At 58.3% G+C, this 19754-nt stretch overlaps 2 protein-coding genes and 2 long non-coding RNA genes across 5 annotated transcripts; 2 read left to right on the top strand and 2 right to left on the bottom strand.

Moving 5' to 3' along the window:
- Positions 1-1693: 1693 nt before the first annotated feature.
- Positions 1694-2919, bottom strand: LOC113877056. The gene is made up of 2 exons (XR_003506677.1): positions 2834-2919; positions 1694-2546 (listed from the first exon to the last, which is right to left on the bottom strand). It is a non-coding gene; the product is annotated as an uncharacterized LOC113877056 (long non-coding RNA).
- Positions 2920-2956: 37 nt separating this feature from the next.
- MAPK7 (mitogen-activated protein kinase 7) lies at positions 2957-8214 on the top strand. 2 transcript variants are annotated; one of them, XM_027516778.1, is made up of 7 exons: positions 2957-3049; positions 3539-3775; positions 4379-4544; positions 5403-6481; positions 6563-7143; positions 7472-7605; positions 7750-8213. In XM_027516778.1, exons 2-7 carry the CDS (start codon positions 3544-3546, stop codon positions 7901-7903), a joined length of 2346 nt encoding a protein of 781 aa, XP_027372579.1. In that variant the 5' UTR covers positions 2957-3049; positions 3539-3543; the 3' UTR covers positions 7904-8213. The 2 variants fall into 2 exon arrangements, with proteins under 2 accessions (XP_027372579.1, XP_027372578.1); XM_027516777.1 differs by lacking the exon at positions 2957-3049 and having other exon boundaries at positions 3112-3775; positions 7750-8214.
- Positions 4903-5152, top strand: LOC113877057. Its single transcript, XR_003506678.1, has 2 exons — positions 4903-4941; positions 5044-5152. It is a non-coding gene; the product is annotated as an uncharacterized LOC113877057 (long non-coding RNA).
- MFAP4 (microfibril associated protein 4) lies at positions 8107-10918 on the bottom strand. Its single transcript, XM_027516779.1, has 6 exons — positions 10812-10918; positions 10504-10582; positions 10148-10302; positions 9641-9737; positions 9381-9563; positions 8107-9238 (listed from the first exon to the last, which is right to left on the bottom strand). Exons 1-6 carry the CDS (start codon positions 10815-10817, stop codon positions 8991-8993), a joined length of 768 nt encoding a protein of 255 aa, XP_027372580.1. The 5' UTR covers positions 10818-10918; the 3' UTR covers positions 8107-8990.
- Between the last annotated feature and the right edge of the window lie 8836 nt (positions 10919-19754).

Raw genomic sequence — 19754 nt, 5'->3', positions numbered from 1 at the left:
TTTACCATATGACCCAGCAATCACACCCTTAGATCTGTACCCAAGAGCTCAGAAAGCCTACGTCCACACAAACCTTGTTCGTGAATGTCCAGAGCACAATTATTCATACCAGCCAAAAAGTGGAAGGAACCCAAATGTCCATCAGCTGATGATGGGATAAACAAATGTGGTCTATCTATACAGTGTAACATATTCAGCTTTAAAAATAAAAATGAAGTTCGATACAAGGATGAACCTGGAAAACATTAGGCTGAGTGAAAAAAGTCAGATACAAAAGGTCTCAAGGTCACGGAGTGTATGATTGCATTGATCTGAAACATCCAGAATAGGCAGTGGGGAGACAGGAAGTAGATTAGTGGTTGCCATGGGCTCACAGGAAGTAGATTAGTGGTTGCCAGGGGCTGGTGAGGGGAAATCAGGAGTGACTAATGGCTTTCTTTTGAGATGATGAAAATGTTCTAAAATTGGGTGGTGTGATGGTTGCACAACTCTGTGAACCTACTAAATTCATGTACTGAATTGTACACTATAAGTTCTACAGTATGTGAATTATACCTCCAAAAAAAGCTGTTATAAGAAGAATGAGAGATCCCTCCGGTTTTTGATACTTAATGATTTAAGGAAAAGTGTAAATGATTTGCTATATTTTGTCAAGGGACAAACAATGTATAGTTGTAGGGGACAAAGAATGTATAGTTGTATTTGTGTGTTTCGGATTTTTATTGTTTCTTTTTTACTTCCAATGAAAGTGGCTTAGTCGTGTCCCCAGGCCAGAATACTGGAGTGGGTAGCCTTTCCCTTCTCCAGGGGATCTTCCCAACCTAGGGATCAAACCCAGGTCTCCCACATTGCAGGAGGATTCTTTACCAACTGAGCCACAAGGGAAGCCCAATAGGAAACTATAAAATCAGCCACCTGGTGTGAGACCAGGATTTTCACTTGGACCTTTTTATTATGATTTGAATTTTGAGCCACATGAAAAAACTCTTTATTGAAGTAGTTGTGTCATATGAAGTAAGCTCATAAGACAAGGCTGAAGAATGTTAGATAACTGACAACTTTCTCAGGACAGAGTCAGGGTCTAGTAGGGGGAGAAGTAAAACAGCTCATGATGGATTCAAAAGTAAATGAAGGGACTTCTCTGGTGGTTCAGTGGTTAAGAATCTGTCATGCAATGCAGGGAACAGTGGGTTCAATGCCTGGTTGGGGAGCTAAGTAGGATTCCACATGCCCCAGACCAACTAAGCCTGCGTGCTGCAGCTACTGACTTTGCATGCTCTGGAGCCCATGTGCCACAACTAAGACCACTCAGTGCAGCCAAACAAGTAAAATATTTTTTTTTAAGTAAATGAGAAACAGGGAGGTTTCGCCAGAGAAAGTTGAATCGTCTATAACTTGTATACCAATCCTAGCTCAAATATTTCTAAAAAAGTATTTAAAGCATTCAAAATGTATGGGTCTTTTCTGCTATCTTATGCTTTATTCCTTTAGCAGACCATATTGTCACAGAACTGGCCATTGGGTTCCCTGAGAAGACATGTTTCTGGGTCCTGCAGTTTTATGTCCTCTCTTTTCACTGATGGACACCGCAGAACTTAACGCACACATACGTCAGAGTTAAGGTAGGTTGTCTACAGTGTCACTTAAGAAAAGGCCATCATGGAAATGTTTTTGGAACTCAGTACAGAAAATGTTCACTTCCCATGAATATGGTTTATTCATAGTCAAGGCAAATCATGTAACAGATAATTTGGCTTTTTGCTATGCTTTCAGGAAAACCAGAACCAAAGGTATAGTTAACTCAGGAGGTCCAAGTGATCTTTCCACGTCTAAATACGAGGTATTTATTTGTCCTAGAGCTGACCTTATGCTCCCAGACATTTTCTCTGATGTTGTATTTTTAAAATGCAGTCTCCACTTTTCCATCTTAATGTATGGGCCCCAGTGAACCTCCTAGAATTCACGGCAACCCCCGACCCCCAAAGTATGGAAGAGTTAACAGAAAGAAGTTGTAACCACTAGAAAAGAGAAAGGGCTTCTGAAGGGCTGGTAATGTTCTGGATTTTTGTTTGTTTTCCTCCACCTGATTTCGATACACTGATATGTTCAGTTTGTGAACTTATTCATACACTTAGGCTATGTGTGGAACTTCCTGTAAGTATGTTTTAGTAAAAAATAAACCACCACAACAGTGGGGTATGTAAACAAAATTCCTCTCCGGTCTAAGGGATGGACCCTCAGGGCTCCCCGCCTCCTGGCTCTTTCTCGTCAGTCACTGGAGGACACCCGACCTCCCGCGAGCCGCCTCGGGACCCAGAGGGTCAGCGTTCGGCACGCACTCGCTGCGAGGTCGAACGCGGGCCCTGAAGACTGGCAGGGGACTGGCTCCGGCGGAGCTCTGCCTCCTCCAGGGGCAGCTGACCCTGTGGCCCTGCCCGCTGCCCTGCAGCCACAGCGCGGGAGTCGCTGGACGTAGCCGCCTCACGGAAGGTTCACGGCCGAGGCTGGCGAAGCACTGGCCGAAGTCCGGGGCGCCGGAAGCTGAGCTGAGAGGACCAGATACCGGAAGATACCAGATACAGGGCGGCTACGAGCCGACGCTCTAGAACCCGGAGGACCGGGATCTCTGTGGTTGGATGTGACGGATCACCGTCTACCAGGGACCACGCATTCCCAAGCGCCAGGCTCCTGGGGCCCATCGGGAAAATGGGGGACGCAATCCCCGGGCTGATAGGGTCTGATAAGGGAAGAGGGGCCTAAAGGAGGGGGACTCAGTGATGGTAACTACCGGTAACCTCAGCCCTCCAAAATTTGGAAGCCACCAGCAACTGACCTGAGAGAACCTGGAAGATCGGAGCGGATGCGCGCGCACGCACGCAGTAGGCGGTGCCTCGCAGTCTCGCGGCGCCGGGGGCTGCTGGCGCGCCTGCGTCCGAGGACTGAGCCAGGCGGCCGCGCCCCGGCTAAGCGCCGAGCGCGGGTTGGGTGGTTCCCTCCTGGAGACTGGACCCCGGCGCGGGCGCGGGTGAAGGCGTGGCTTCCTCGGAAGGTAGGCGCGGATTGGAGGAGCAAGTGGAGGGGGTGGGCACTTCAGCAAAAGCCGTTCAGGGATTGGTCAGAGACTGAGGGGCGTGGTCTTGAGGGGGCGGGGCGGGAGACCTGCGGAGTTGAGCGTTCCGCTGAGGTGGTGGCGGCTGCCAGACCCATTGAGGGAGCGGGTATTCGGGTCCCACCCCCCCCACCCCGACCTCGGGACTAGACGCCTGGGCGGCGTCGAGGGCCCGTGCGGCGTCGGGGTGAGGCACCATCCGCCTAGTGAGGACCAAGAAGAGCGGGCGCCCCGCCCCTCGCTTTCTTCCTGAACCGCGCCTCGCGGAGCCTCCCCCACTGCCGACCCCGCGTCCCGCGCGGGGTTGAGCTGGGGGCTCCCGAGCGTGCGGGACGCGGGCTGCGCGTGCTGCTCGGCCTGCCGGTCTGAAGCCTCCGAGGGGCCCCTGAGTCCGGGGCCGGGCCCCTCCTCGCCCGCGTGTCCACGCAGACGCCATGGCTGAGCCCCTGAAGGAGGACGACGGTGAGGACGGCTCCGGGGAGCCCCCCGGGCCGGTGAAGGCGGAACCCGCTGGCACCGCCGCCTCGGTGGCTGCCAAGAACTTGGCCCTGCTGAAGGCGCGGTCCTTCGACGTGACCTTCGACGTGGGGGACGAGTACGAGATCATCGAGACCATTGGCAACGGGGCCTACGGGGTGGTGTCCTCCGCGCGCCGCCGCCTCACCGGTGAGCGACCCTTCCGGCCGCTCTCATGTGTGGGAACCAGGTCCCGAGGGGTGGGACCCGCCGTCCCAGCAGCCAGCAGAGAAGCTGGGATGTGAAATCTGAGTCAAGTCAGCAAGCAGGGGTTGGGCGCTGTCTGGGGGCCGGCCTCTGTGTTGGGTTCAGGTCTCTAGAAACTGGTAGCTCTTCCAGCGCAGCAGTCGGCTTCCTCCTTAGAAAGGTGACAGTCCGGGTGAGATCAGAATGGAGGTTCCCCGGAGTGTGTTGTGGAGCAGACAGCGGGCATCGGGTTGGTGGTGGGATGAAGAGGCCTGAGACGCATAGAGTGTAGGGGGGTACCGCTAATTAGCTGTGCAGTGTGCCCAACAAATTACTGTGCCCAGATCTCCATGTCTGTGACTTTGAGCTGTGTACCTGCCAGAAGTGAAGGACAGAGGTGAAGGGGAGATGTGGTCATGTACCTACTGTGCTCAGCACAGGATCTGGCACATAGTAGGTCCTCTGTGGTAGCGGTTGTCACATGCACAGCATATTGAAAGAGGCCATGTGCTACTCAGCAGCTCACCAGCTATCCCAGGTGACATCTACTTTTCCCCTGTTCCCTAGGCCAGCAGGTGGCCATTAAGAAGATCCCTAATGCTTTTGACGTGGTGACCAATGCCAAGCGGACCCTCAGAGAGCTGAAGATCCTCAAGCACTTCAAGCACGACAACATCATTGCCATAAAGGACATCCTGAGGCCCACTGTACCCTATGGCGAGTTCAAATCTGTGTAAGGAGTGGGGATAGGGAGGGAGGCAGAGTTGGCACCTTTTCTGAAGGCTGGAGCCATTCTGCTGAAGTTCTGGAAGGGCAGCTGAACCTAAGGTAGGGTAGGCTGGGGAAATTCCCACGACTCCAGGACCAGTGCTCCCTAAGGGTTTGCCAGGGACACCTACGATTTCCTCAAAGAAAATGTAGAAGTGACAGTTTTATAGAATCTCAGTATGTGTGCACGCTAAGTCACTTCAGTCATGTCTTGACTCTTTGCGACCCTGTGGACTGTAGCTTGCCAGGCTCCTCTGTCCATGGGGATTCTCCAGGCAAGGATGTTCAAGTGGGTTCCCATGCCCTCCTCCAGGAGATCTTTCCCGACTCAGAGATCGAACCCACATCTCCTGCATTGGCAGGTGGGTTCTTTACTGCTGGTGCCACCTGGGAAGCCCAGAATCTCAGTATATAGCATGGCGACTGTAGGATATTCATCCTATGTCTGTTCTTTCCTATTCCAGTAGCAGACGTCACTAGTCAGTCACAGAACACTGTCCTGCAGATTGCAGAAGCCTTTAAATTTTCATCATAGCCTTTCAAGCAGCCACTACCACACAACGAAGAGGGCCCCCAAACTAAACCCCGGGGGCCAGACTGGTCTAGTCCAGCCTCATCTCTTCTCTGATGAGAAAAGCTAGGCCTGGAGAGAAAAGTGATTTCACTTAAGTCCATGGAAAAGTTGTAGAGAATCTTGATACCATGCGGGCAGCCCCTGCAGAGTCCAAGAGTAAGACCTTGACCTGTCTGGAGCTGGGAGGGCGTGGTGACAGTGGGGTTGGAGTTTGGGCAAGACAGCCTGCGTCTCTCCCCTGCCTCTCAGCTACGTGGTCCTGGACCTGATGGAGAGCGACCTGCACCAGATCATCCACTCCTCACAGCCGCTGACACTGGAGCATGTGCGCTACTTCCTGTACCAGCTGCTGCGGGGCCTCAAGTACATGCACTCGGCTCAGGTCATCCACCGCGACCTCAAGCCCTCCAACCTACTGGTGAACGAGAACTGCGAGCTCAAGATTGGGGACTTTGGCATGGCCCGTGGCCTGTGCACCTCGCCCGCTGAGCACCAGTACTTCATGACCGAGTATGTGGCCACTCGCTGGTACCGCGCCCCTGAGCTCATGCTCTCGCTGCACGAGTACACGCAGGCCATCGACCTGTGGTCCGTGGGCTGCATCTTTGGGGAGATGCTGGCCCGGCGCCAACTCTTCCCAGGCAAAAACTATGTGCACCAGCTGCAGCTGATCATGACGGTGCTGGGTACCCCGTCGCCGGCCGTGATTCAGGCTGTGGGAGCTGAGAGGGTGCGGGCCTATATCCAGAGCCTGCCACCACGCCAGCCTGTGCCCTGGGAGACGGTGTACCCGGGCGCCGACCGCCAGGCGCTCTCCCTACTGGGGCGCATGCTACGTTTTGAGCCCAGCGCCCGTGTCTCTGCAGCTGCTGCCCTCCGCCACCCCTTCCTGGCCAAGTACCATGACCCCGACGACGAGCCTGACTGTGCCCCGCCCTTTGACTTTGCCTTTGACCGTGAAGCCCTCACACGGGAGCGCATTAAGGAGGCCATTGTGGCGGAGATCGAGGACTTCCATGCACGGCGCGAGGGCATCCGCCAGCAGATCCGCTTCCAGCCTTCCTTGCAGCCTGTGGCCAGTGAGCCTGGCTGCCCCGATGTGGAAATGCCCAGCCCCTGGGCTCCGAGTGGGGACTGCGCCATGGAGTCCCCTCCGCCAGCCCCACTGCCATGCCCTGGCCCTGCGCCCGACACCATCGATCTGACCCTGCAGCCGCCCCCACCAGCCAGTGAACCAGCCCCTCCAAAGAAGGAGGGGGCCATCTCAGACAACACCAAGGCTGCCCTCAAGGCTGCCTTGCTCAAGTCCTTGCGGAGCCGGCTCCGAGGTGCCTGGCTGGGGAATGGGGGGCAGAGGGGACCCCCTGCCTGGATAGACTCTTACCTTCACCTTCCCATCCTCCCCACAGATGGCCCCAGTGCCCCCCTGGAAGCTCCTGAGCCTCGGAAGCCGGTGACTGCTCAGGAGCGCCAGCGGGAGCGGGAGGAGAAACGCCGACGGCGGCAGGAGCGGGCCAAGGAGCGAGAGAAGAGGCGGCAGGAGCGGGAGCGCAAGGAGCGGGGCGCGGGGGTCTCGGGGGGCCCCTCCGCTGACCCCCTGGCTGGGCTGGTGCTTAGCGACAACGACCGCAGCCTGCTGGAGCGTTGGACTCGCATGGCCCAGCCCCCCGCCCCCGCACCCGCCACAGCCCGGCCCCCCAGCCCTCCCGCTGGCCCTGCCACCCAGCCCACTGGGCCCCTGCCACAGCCGGCCTGCCCACCCCCTGCACCTGCAGCTGGCCCTGCTGCTCCCCAGACCACCGCCGCCTCCGGCCTCCTGGCCCCCCAGCCGCTGGTGCCGCCCCCTGGGCTGCCCGGCCCCAGTGCCCTGAGTGTTCTCCCTTACTTCCCCTCTGGCCCACCCCCTCCAGACCCCGGGGGGGCCCCACAGCCCTCCACATCGGAGTCACCTGACGTCACCCTGGTGACCCAGCAGCTGTCCAAGTCACAGGTGAGAGAGAGGCCTGGTCATGGGGATTCCTGGGTCTGACGCGGGGGAGGTGGGCTCTGAGGTTGTTGAGGCCAGGAGAGGGCGTGTGTGTCCTGGTGCCAGAAGAGCTGAGGTCCCCTCACCTGCCCCTCGCTCGCAGAAAGAGCCTAATGCTGACGAGCAGATTGTTGGAGACCCCAGCCCACGCTCAGGGCTTGTCGAGGCTGGTGCTGTCACCGCTGCTGTCCAGGCCCGGGCATGGGTGGGGCGGTGTCATGGCTGGGCACCCTGCCAACCTCAGTCGGCTCTTGGTGGTGCCTGTGTTGAGAGCTGCCGTCGTCCCCTGCAGGTGGAGGACCCTTTGCCCCCCGTGTTCTCGGGCACCCCCAAGGGCAGTGGAGCTGGGTATGGTGTTGGCTTTGACCTGGAGGAATTCCTAAACCAGTCTTTTGACATGGGTGTGGCTGATGGGCCACAAGACGGGTAAGAGCTGGGTCTGACCTTTTGAGTTGGGCTGTGGGTCCAGTGGGGCTCTGGGTCCGGTGGGTCTCTGGGTCTGGTAGGGCTGTCAGTTGGGGCTCCCCTGCAGGAGGAGCCTCTCACCCCCTCTCTCCGCCACACCCACAGCCAGGCAGACTCAGCCTCGCTCTCAGCCTCCCTGCTCGCTGACTGGCTCGAGGGCCACGGCATGAACCCTGCTGACATCGAGTCCCTGCAGCGTGAGATCCAGATGGATTCCCCCATGCTGCTGGCCGACCTGCCCGACCTCCAAGAGCCCTGAGGCCCGCAGTCCGTGCCTTGCTGCCAGGGGCAGACCCAGCTCCGAAATCTGCAGGACCGTCCCCAAGGGCCGGAGCCCTGCGCCCCGTTGGGGAATCAGCTCAGATCATTCTGCAGCTTCATCTCAGACCCACCCTGTGGCCTTAAGCAGCCACCTGAGCCAGCACAAGCCACACCAAGAGGGGGAACCCCTCCCCCAAGCGATTCTTTTCAGTATCGTAATTTTATTATTATTATTATTATTACATTATTATGATGACACAGTTTTTTTGCCCTCGGAAGGTTGCTTGTGAAATACAAGGTCTCCTCTACCACCTGTCTTCAGGGTGTGTTTTCGGACTCGAGGACAGTGTGCCGTCATGGGGGCAGGCAAAGGTATCTGCGTGCACAACAGTGAGGCTGGTTCGTTCAGGTCCTGAGGTTTATTGAGACCTCCACTCCCACCTGCTCCCAGCCCCACAGAGGCAGTCCTCTGACCCTAGCACAGTCACACTCACCCCCGGGGCGGGTGGGGGGACCTCACATGTGTGCCCGCCTTGGCTGTGGCATTTTAGGGTGGCCTGTTGGAGCTGTGGTGAAATACAGTTTGGGTGTTGCGCTTCAGATGCCTGGGTCAGGCAGGCAGGGGGCCGCTGAGCGTGAGTGCAATGGGGCCGGGCTGTGGTGCTCACCCCTGGGGAACACGGGGGTGGGAGGAAAGTGAAGGGCCAGCCAGTGGGACTGCTGGGGTGTGGCAGCAGTGGCCACACGCAGGTGGCCTGGCAGATGCCAGGAGAGGTCTACAGGCTCGGCCGGCAGAGGCCGCGGTCAAGAAGCTGGCTAAAGTGGGACACAGCCCCATGTCCTTCGGGACAGGGTCCGAGTCCGGGCTGGACCGTGGTGCCTTTTGGAGGTTTGGGACGCTGCGGCAGCATAGCCTCGGGTGGCAGGGAGCAGGGGCCTGGCCGAGAGGTGGATGCCAGGGATGTGATGGGGACGTCTGGCTGGAACCATGGGGGCCTGGCCGAGGCGGTGCTGAGAGCAGCAGAGCTGCCGGTGGGCCGGGTGGGATGGGGGCAGGGGCGGTGGGCCTCGAGGGGGCCAGCCCCTCAGGCCCGGCGGATCTTCATTTCGGTGCGCTTGAGCGAGTAGTAGAAGCCCTTCCACTGGGCCCAGTTGATGCCATTGGCGTAGGAGAGGTGGGAGCCGCCCAGGTAGAAGCCGTTGAGGTTGGCGAAGTGGCAGCTGCGGAACCAGAAGGCGCCCGAGGAGAGTGCTGCACAGTTCTGCACGAAGAGGTCCTGGTCTCGGTCAAAGGTGGAGAACTTCTGGCCGCTGTGGTAGGTCAGCGAGTCGCCTGGCGGAGGGGAGGGGCACGGGGCAGCTGAGGCAGGAGGCCCTGGGAGGGCCCCCGAGCCAGACGCAGGGTGGCCGGGGTGGCGGTGCTTGGGCCCAGTGCCCTTCCCCATCCCCAGCCCCACACAGCTGGCAGAGTGTACCTGCCCCGCCATCCTCAAAGCCCGACACATAGAGGGTGTAGCCATCCTCCTCTGCGCTGACAGCATTGGGTGAGATAGAGAAGTCAGCGTACTTGGCAAAGGCCGTGTTGTTCTCAAAGTCCTCCAGGTCCACCCGCAGCTCGTACTTCTGCTTCAGTGTCAGCAGGTGCATGTTCTGGAGCCCTGAGAAGGGGGGTGCAATTGGCTGGTCAGTGGGGACCTGGCTCCAGGGCCCCCCAGCCCACCGGGCCCTGTCTTACCCAGCCAGTACTCCCCGTCAGCCCGGCCAAAGCCCAGCTTGTAGTCGTTCCAGCCCCGGAAGAAGCTCACCGAGCCGTTGAATCTCTTCTGGAAAACCTGGAGCGGAGGGGGTGGGCCTGGATGCCTGAGGGGCCGGGGGCAGTGCCCTCACCCAGACACAGACCCTGTGAGGCTGAGGTGGTTTATGAAAGGACCAAATGGGGGCCAAGAGGAGGTGCGTGCTGGCCCCGGGGGCAAGAGCAAGTGGAGGGAGCTGGTGGGCTGGAGTTTAGGCACCTGGGGTGGAGTCTGGCACTGGCTGTGTGACTTGGGCAAGTTACTGCACCTCTCTGGGCTCCAGACCGTCATTTGTAAGGGGCACCTTGCTCCCAGGGTTATGGTGCAATGCAGCCCCTAACCTACCTTAGATGCCTAGGGTTTGGGGGTGGCGGCGCTCCACACACTGCTGTGAGCATCGTCCCAGGCTCACAGCCACGTGATGTGTCTCCCGTCCCCCCTCCACTCACCGTCCACTTCCCGCCCTCCGTGGTCATGTCGCAGAAGACGGGCACAGGCACGCTGGGGCCTGAGGGGTAGATGAGGTACACGCCGTCCGCCTGGTAGCCCTGGGCGTAGATGTCGTCACAGTCCAGGGGCAGCTGGAGGCACGACTTCTCCAGAGCTGGGGCAGGTGAGGAGAAGGGGCCTGAGGCGACGGACACCTCTGCACCCCATGCTTGCTTCCTTCCCTAGGCCAGGGGTGCCTACTGGCAGCCCACCCGCCCCATCTTAACAGCCAGCCCCACTCCCAGCTGTGAGGGCCCGGGACAGCCCCTCGCCCAGTCTGTCACCCAGCCTGCGGGCCAGGTCCGAGGCAGCTTACCATCTCCCCGGATCCCCAGGAGCTGGGGAGCGCAGGGGCCAGCGGAGAGCAGTAGCAGCAGTGGCAGGACCAGGAGAGCCTGGCGACAGGAGAGCAGGGTCAGCGCCCAGCCCTGGAGCCCCCGTCTCCCTGCACTTGCCCCTCATAGGAGCCAGCCCCACCAAGAACCCCTGGTCTCCCCTGCTGCCCCCACCTCCTCTGGGACAGGCTCACGACAGCCCCCGTCTGTCCGTGAGGGCCCTCTGTGCACGGTGGGCTCAGCCCACACGGCCCCCTTCCCGGCTCCGGCCCCCTTCCCGGCTCCGTACCTCCATGCTGTGAGCTGGGCTCCGAGCTGGGCTCCAGCGGCTGGGTGTCTGCTGTCCCAGACTGTCCGCCCAGAGTTATGTGCTGGGCCCCCAGCCAGCCGCCCGGCCCCGCCCCGTGGCTGCAGCGCCCCTTCCCCTCCCCCGCTCCACTCATGCTGTTGGGGGCCCGGGGCGGGCCTGGGCCAAGGGACCACCTGGATCTCATTAGGCCTGTCTGGGCAAAGCGCAGAGGACATCCATGCCCCGCAGACACCCCCGGACCCCTCCACCAGCACCCCCAGCCCCTGCCTTGCTTCCTGACGGCCCCCCTGCTCACGTCTGTTTATTTTCTCCCTCTCCTTCCCTGGCCTGGGTTTCATTAGCCATTGTCTTTGTCCAGGGTAAGGCTGGGGTGAGGGTGTGGGGGTATGTCTAGGTTCTGGGGAGGGGAGGCCCATTCCAGGGAGCAGAGGTGGGGTGGGGGGTAGCTCCAGAGCTCCCGATGTGGGGGCTGCGCCGGGGCCCGGGCTGGGGCCGGGCGTCTCCTGGCAGGGCTGGGACATTGCTGAGCTGTGAGCACAGGCCGCAGGCGTCCAAGTGCTGTCTGCCAGCCCAAGCCAGGGCCCCTCTCCAGCCCCCTGCAGCAGGCCCCCTCCCTCCCCCTCTCACACAGGCCTCCTCTGTTTTTCTTTCTCTTGCCCCAACCCCGTCTTCCAAATGCCTTCACTGGGACCGTCCCACCTCAGGCTCTCCTGGCTCCTCTCAGTCGGTTGCCTCAGCCCTGAAGCCCACCTCCTCCCGTCCTGCCCCCTGAGCCTCCGGCTCCGTCTCTGCCTCGGGCTCCCTCCCTCAGGGCTCTGGCCTCTGCTCAGGCTTCCAGGACAGTCTTCCTTGGGGGCAACCCTGCCACCTTCCCCACCCCCCCACCCCACTCCAGGCCTCCCTGTGGCCTCAGGCCTGAGGCTGGGCTTCTCATCTTGGACTTGAGAGGAGAGTTAAGTGTGACTCTGGTCCACCTGGAGGGCCTCAACCATGGTTGCTTGTGACCCCCAAAGTGCAGCCCAGCCACACCAGGCTTGTCCCGAGGAGGCCCCAGCTGAGCCTGCTCTGTTCCCTGAGGGGCCACCTGCCTGCTCCTTATTTGGCCTTGAGCGTTGATGGGCTGGTGTCGCGGCCCACTCGTGGGTCAGACATCTGAGCACCTGCCGTGTGTTGGCTGCCCACGGAGTGGCAAATGCAGGCACCAGACAGTTTATCGCACACGTCACGCGTGTTGAGGAAGAGTGTTGGTTGAGCGGATGAGATGTGCAAAGGCTCAAAGTAAGAGCAGCGCCGGCCCCGGCCCCTTCTCCCTCCTGAGTCCTGGCCCCTCGAGTTTGTGAAAGCTGATGACGGTTTTCTCTTCATAGCTGTGTGTGTCCTGGGGGACGTGGAGCCAGTCTGCCTGCACTCAAGTCCAAGTTGTGCCACCTGTTAGCTGCGTAACTTTGGACAGGTTCCCTAGCCTTTCTGGGCCTTGGTTAGCCCCTCCGTAGAACGAGGGTGGTAATAGTCTGTCCTTCAGAGGCCTGTGGTTGGGTAACAGATACCAGGTGCCTGGCGCAGGGCCCACAGTTGGTAACTATGTAGTGAATACTCACCTTCATCATCATAAATGTAATAATTGTGTAATAATTTTTCTGCTGTGAACAGATTGCCTGAAATGGGACTTTTATCCTCATCTGTGGAAGAGACGGTCTTCCTCTCGAGAGCCGTTCTTCCCTTAGTCTTGAGTCCTGGTTCCTCACTGGCCCCGTGGTCCAGCTCCCTTACTGAGGCCACATGTCTGAAATCCGGCCAAGAAGATGCACATGGATGTGGTGCAAAGGCAGCTGCTCTTCCCTCTTCTCTGACCTGTCCGCGGGCACAGCGGCTGGACGGGGAGGAGGAGGCCCCTCCCATGGGTGGTAGGGGGTGATCAGGGAGGAGCTGGGTCCCTTGGACTTCATGGCATGGTCGAGAGCCAGCCCTGACTGCCCTTCCCCAGGCCTCTTTCAGGCCGCAGAGAAAGGAACTTCTATCTAGTTTAAGCCTCTTTGGGCTCTTTCCTGTTACACACAGCTGAATCTAATCCTAAGACATCTATCCTTTCAGCTAATTTTAGCACAGGCAGGCTACAGCAAGGAAAATAATGGACAATCAGTCTTCAAAACTAATAAAATGTAAAATTAAAAAAAATACTAATAAACATGTCCTAATTCTAGCATCAAAGACTTCTGCTGAGTACAGCTAATAAGCCTAGGCCCCACCCCCTGCCCCCGAAGAAACCCAGAACATGCACACCAAAAACAGAAGAGGAAAGACAAGTAATTAAGGACTGAGGTGGTCCCTATTGTGTTTTGCCTGTTAATTTTTTCTTAAAACCTTCACGTGGGTCAGCAAAGCAGGCCCTCTGCTTGTTGGGTGTGGTGGGGTTTAGATGCACTCTTCAGGGACAGAAGTCTGGCCCCATGCACTCCTCTGAAGGTGGTGTCTGATGGAAACCCTTGGATGTCCTGAAGAGACACATTAGTGGGCGTGTTTATTGGCCACCCAGCATGGACATGTCTTCCTGGGTTTGGGGGGGCCCCTGCCTGAAATGGTTGGTTGGTTTTGCAGATCTAATCTGCTGCCCTGGGACCCACTGTGGGAGGTGTTGATTTAAGCTAGGGTGGGGGAATCCATTCTTGGAGTGCCAGTCACCCCCAGCAGGCCTGCTCCTGGGTCACTGGCTGGGCAGCAGTAACTTTGCAGGTGAGGTGCTAAGTCACGACAGCTCTGCCTGGGCTGCCAGCCCTGAGCTTGGATCTCAGTCCCCTGCTGCTTGGTTTATTCTGGTTATGAGTCTGAGGAAGTCCCCTTGCTGTGAGTGAGGGGCATCTCTGACCAGCATTGCCAGGAGGCGGGAGAACTCGGGGTGACAGGATGGGGGCAGTGGGCCCACTGGACAGGCCTATCTGCTGCGGCCCCCACCCCGCCTGCTGCGGCCCCCACCCCACAGGCCTTGCATGGGTCACCTGCTCACTGTACTCCACCTGTCTGTCCTGCTCTGGCCCCGTGGGCCCAGATGCTGGCAGAATGTGGCCCTTAGCAGGCACCAGCAGGGCGTGGGGGGGAGAGGTGCTCCCAGGCCCACCCTGCCAGGACCTCAGTTTGGCAATGGCTGTGTCCCCTCTCCACCCCAAGACAGCACCCCAACTGGCCCTGACGACCTGCCTCCTCCCTTTATCCCTGCAGCCCAGGGTGGTCCCAGGTGCCTTCCTTAAGGCCCACAGCCCGGTGACAGTCCCTTCGTGAAATTCTCTACAAAGCAGAGCAGCTGAGTCTGCCTTTGTTCCCTGCCAGATCCTGGATGATACAGGTCTGATGCTGATTTTGTCCTGAAAGCCTGGCAGCCTGCAGAGCATCCGGGACCACAGCTGAAGATGAGGTCCCTCGTCTCCCGCAGGAGGCCACTGCTCCTTTTGCTTGAGCTGGAGAAGACTGGGTGTGTGTCCCCCAGCCCCGGCTGAGTGAGGGGCTGCCTGCTGTAAGGAAGGAGGGTCTTGCTGAGCCGCTGACCCCAGGCCCCTCCCCAGAGGCTGCACCTGCACTGGGAGGGAGGCTGATGGGGAAGGGGTGGGGCCCTGGGGCCCCACAGGCACTGTGGAGTGTCACATCAGATCACATCAGGCCCACCGTGGGGTCAGGGCTTCAGCAGGTGACATTTGAGGACACAGGCCAGCCCATCACCCCTGTGCCGGCAGCAGAGGACAGACACACAGCCTCAGCAGTCCTGGAGCCAGAGGGGAGAGCGTGATGACAGGTGGGATGGGGGAACCCTGGGGGAGGGTATTTAAACACAGGGTGCAGGAGGGGGTCACCGGGTGTGTGATGAGCTTGTGCGCCGCTCTCTGATTGGCTGGCAGTGAAGGGACAGCCTGGTGTTTGCAGAATGTCAGTCATCCACCTCTGGGTCCCACCAGGCTGGGATCCACGTGCCGGTGGGCCGTGTGCAGTACACTCTTCCCACCTGGTAGGGGTCCAGTCTCTGCAGCACTCAGAGGCCGTGGTTCAGACTGCATGATCCAGTCCAGTTCCCTGAGGTGGAACTGAAGATCCTGGGCTTTGTTCTATGGCTAAACTATTATTATTTTGTCTTACTTGTCTTCTTCCCATTGTTTGTGCATTTACTCACTTCTCTGATGAAACTTATTCTTTGGAATTCAAGGAAGACCTAGGAGGCTAAAGTTATCCTATAAACAAGAGGCAGGCGGAGGCCATGGTTGGGGGCAGTCTTTTCCAGGAAGACCCCATCGGGCCCTGCTCAACTGTGGGGGTATAATTTACACATCGTAAAATCCATCAACTCTAGGTTTGCAGTTCAATAATTGTTCCTTTAAAAAAAGACTTTATTTTTTAGAGCACTTTTTGGTTCACTGAGAGGAAGGTACAGAGATTTCCCACACCCCCGCCCCGACACAAGCACAGCTCCGCAACAACAGCCCCACCAGACCCACGCCCTCAGCTCAGCATCACTCGGAGCCCACAGCTAACATGAGGGGTCATGCCTGGCACTGTGCGGCCTGCATCACATGCCGACACACACACACACACACACACAAGAGTCTTCCTGCCCTGAGAGTCCTCTCTGCTCCACTTAGTCGTCCTGTGGCACCCTCCCCACCCCGCCCACCCCCACAGCCAGGGAGCCAACTTGAGGTGCTGATGCTGGGGGTGAGCAGCTGTCTGCCCAGGCGCTGGCCCCTGCTGCAGAGAAGAAGCCTGGGTTTGGGGGCCCAGCGCCCTGAGGAGGTTGCAGGTGCTGGGGGGGTGCATGCAGCACGGGGAGCCCGGTAGGCTGGAACAAGGGTGGTGTGGCTTTGTGGGCTGCAAAGCGCCCCGCACTTCATGTCCTTCCTGGAGATGATTTAGTAAGAGCCCCAGAGTGAAGAGTGTGGCCAAGGGTCATTCCACCTGACCAGGAAGACCGAGTGGCACAGAATTCTGCTTCCGGCGAGTGTTCTTCTCACCACCGCCAGCTCTGAACAAGCACAAATATGCACATGTGCCCACGGCACACACATCCCCTCATCCTTGCGTCCCTCAGTGTTTATGGGGTGCCTGTGCCACGCCAGTCACCACAGGGCACTCACGATATGAGCAGTTTAGGGGATGCAGACAGACACCCACGTTCTCAGCATCCATCTCTGGAGCCTGGCATGCTGCCATGCTGAGGTGACCAGGATACACCCAGGAGCAGACCCAGTGGATGGCCTGCCCACATCAGTGATTGAAGGCAGGGAGTCTCATAGAGTTCAAGTTTGGGGCAGGAAGCCTCAGTGAGCAGTGAGAAGGTTCTGAGGGACTGAGACTGGGTGAGCAGCTTTTTCTATAAATGGCCAGATGTGAAATAGCTCAGGCTTCAGGAGCCCTATGGTCTCAGACTTGAATCTTCAGCTCTGCCACCTTGGCCATCCCTGGACATGCACGAGATGGCTGGGCTCCAGTGAGCCTTATTGACAGGTGATGGGGAAGGGGCTGATTGTCCGGACCCCTGGAATAAAGACTGCAGGGGCAGGGAGGGAGCAGTGCAGACATTCCAGTAAAGAGAGGTGTGAGCAATGGAGTGACATGTGCAAAGGCCCTGGGGTAGGAGGCACCTTTGCATTTGAGGGCTGGGGTGCCAGCCGACTGGCCAGGCAGAAAGGACAAGCGAGGACACAGGAGAGGCTCAGAGGAGGCGGGGCAGGGTCCTTCAGGGCCTCGCAGACACAGGACGGACTTTGGCTTGTGCAATTGTAAACAGTGGGAAGGGAGGGCCGTGGAGAATGCCAAGGCCCGTGCCTAATTGTCTCCCCGTGGTTACTCCAAGTCTCCTTCCTGCCCGAGGCAGAACTAAGAGCCCGTTCTTGTTCTTTTTCCTGCAAAGAGAGCTGGTCCTGAGTCAAAAAGACAGACTCACTGGGGGAAGAAAAGTCCCTGGTCAAACATGCCCAGACCTGGTGGAAGCAAGCAAGGCTGGGGGTGGGGAACAGCTGTGTCCCCTGGTCCTGCTGGTGCCCCAGGGACTGGGTCTCCCTGATACAGCAGTGGCCTTGCCAGTGAGTGTCCCATGAACTCTGGGGTCTTCCCTGGCTGCACCAGGGTGATCTTGGCTCTTATGGAGAGCAGGCGTGCCCTTGGGAGGCTGGGGCCCCCACAGGTGGCCTCCGATCCTTGTGAACTGATAGGAGGCACGTCCCGGCAGTTCTAATGAAGCTGAAGCCAAGTCGAAGGTGGAAGAGCGCGATGTTAATGGTTTTCCTTTTATCGAGGTCAGCGATGGTGCGGGCAGGGGTGCAGCTTGTACTGGGTGAACCACTGTGTCACTACCTGTAGGTCAAGAGACAGGTTTCCGGCCCAGAAGGTCACGTCTATGTCTCCCACTCCCCAGCCCGAGGGAGACACCATTGTCACTGCTCTCAACTTGCAGTGGCTTTGTCTGTTCCTGAACCTCCTATAAATGGAATAATTCTATACATATTCTTAAGCATCCGGTGTTCTGCTCAATACAAAAGTATTTTTAAAATAGTTCCATGTAGTGCTTCTCAGAGTGTCATCTGGGGTCCCCTGTGGGTGTCTGGGGCCTTTCCAGGGATCTGAACGATGGGAAGCGTTTTCACAGTAGTGTGTTATTTGCACTCTGTGCCCTGCTTTTCCAGGGAGTGGGATGGAGTTTGCAGAGCCTGTGACTGCGGCTTCTCAAGACTGAACACAGAGGCTGGACGGCGGCAGGAGTGCAGTGGGGCCCAGGGGCCTATCTGGGCCATGCTTGCTTCGGGTGAGATGCAGGCAAGGAGGCCCTGAGCTTGGGGGGAGTGAGTGAGGGGCTGGAGGAGGGGAGGGCTGGGGAGCTGTAGTGGGGGGACTTTAGATGGGCAGGCCTCGTGGGGAGGGAGTGTCAGGCTATCCTACAGGCAACAGAAAGCCGGTGTCCCATTTTAAGCAGGAAGGGACACCTTTCTTCTAGATTGTTATTTTATTTTTAACTAGACTTTTGGTCTTGAGGTCATGGTAGGTTTCCATGCAGTTGTGTAAATTGATAGAGTGCCCAGGCATCTTTTTCTCCCCTTCCCCACCTTTTTTTTGGCTGTGCCTGGTCTTAGTTGCAGATGCAGAGTCTTGCCTCATCCTTGCAGTGTTGGGATCTTTTCTCGCGGTGACCTGTGAACTCTTGGTTGCAGAATGCAGGACATTGTTTTTAGTTGAGGCACATGGAATCTTTAGTTGTGGCATGTGGGATCTGGTTCCCTGACCAGGGATGGAACCCAGCCCCCTGCACTGGGAGTGCAGAGTCTCAGCCACTGGACCACAGGGGAGATTCTGAGCCCTGGTACCTTGTCCTGTTTCCCCAGTGGGCATATGTCGTTCCGTTTCCCCAGTGGGCACATGTCGTACGTTTGTCCCTCAGCATCACAACCCGGATGATACCATGGATGCAGTCATCATGCAGGACGTTTCCAGGACTGCAGGGTCTGCCCTCTGGCCTGTTGATGGCCACTTGGTGCTGAATCCTGAACAGTGGGACACCTCATCACACGATGCCTTGAGACACTGGATCCTGTTGGCCCCTGTCTCGTGGCTTTCTCTGACACCCCTCTGGCAAGGGATGGGGTAAAGCCTCAGGATGCTGAGGCAGGTGGGCGTCCAGGCTCCTTACTCTGCCACCCCAACCAGTGCCCCAGGAGGGGCTGTGACCACCAGACAGGCTCAGGATTCTGACTCCCCAGGTGGCTTCCACAGTGCTGTGGGGTCAGGAGAGCGGGTGTCCCCAGCTGGGAGAAAAGTCCAGGCTCCCTCCGGCCTCCTCTGACACGGCCAGGTGAGGGGGCATCTCGTCCCCCCTGGTGCCGGCTGGGGCGGCTAGGCTGGGGCTGTATCTCTTCGTGGTATTTGGCTGGAGTGTTTACTGTCTAAAAGTTTCCCATCTTGCAAGGCTGTCCCTCTCCTGATTTCTCAGTTAGAGTGGGGGTGCAAGGAGTTTATTGGGACTTTTTTGGTCTGCCTGTTAGCCTTTGTGGGCTGCCCCTTGTCCAGCATCAGGTCCAGAACAGTGAGGCAGAAGGAGAATCCAGGGCACCCGCCTCCATGTGGCTCCTCAGGTCCCGAGGCCCCAGTGCCTCAGCCCTCCCCTTCTCTCTCCTTTAGAGTCTTGTCTCCTTTAGAGTCAGTCTTGTCCTGAACACTCTGCCTGGTGTCCGGGCATTTTGTCGTACTTCACACAGGAATGGGACAAGGCACACCTGCTCCATCTCCCTGTGAGTGGGAGTTGCTCAACAAGACTGTGATGCAGTGTGACGTACATGGAGCACCGTGGGCCCATCTCCATGGACATGAGCCCCTGGCCACCTGGAAGTGGCCCAGCAGGATCCCTTATTCCTGAAGGACTCGTTTTGATTTACATTCGGGCTGGCAGGGCGTAGGGCTTCCCAGGTGGGCTAGTGGTAAAGAACCTGCCTGCCAAAGAAAGAGACATAAGAGATGCAGATTTGATTCCTGGTCAGGAAGATCCCTGGAGAGGGAAATGGCAACCCACTCTGGTGTCCTTGCCTGCAGAATCCCATGGGCAGAGGAGCCTGGTGGACTACAGTCCATGGGGTTGCAAAAAGTCAGACACACACTAAAGTGAGTTAGCACATATGCATAATACCGGTGGAGCGGGTGGGGCAGGAGCTGTCAGCCTGCAGTCTGTTCCTGGTGGCCGCTGTGGATGGGCAGGGCTGGCCTGGGCCCTGGGGATGGCTCCCCAGCCTTCTCAGGCCTGTCAGCTGACCGCCTCCCCGCCTCTGGCCCCAGAATGTCCTCTGGGACCAGCTGCTCCGATCGGGGTGGGGCTCCTGCTCTTCCTGCCACCAGATTCATCATCAGAAAGCAGAAGCAGATTCCAGCGTTTGGACACCATCCTCCCTGACCTCTGGGGTCAGC

The sequence above is a fragment of the Bos indicus x Bos taurus genome, chromosome 19 (genome assembly GCF_003369695.1).
Source record: "Bos indicus x Bos taurus breed Angus x Brahman F1 hybrid chromosome 19, Bos_hybrid_MaternalHap_v2.0, whole genome shotgun sequence".
In the NCBI taxonomy this organism is placed as follows: domain Eukaryota; kingdom Metazoa; phylum Chordata; class Mammalia; order Artiodactyla; family Bovidae; genus Bos; species Bos indicus x Bos taurus.
Note: the sequence above shows the minus strand (reverse complement) of the source record. Positions and strands in the feature narration are given on the sequence as shown.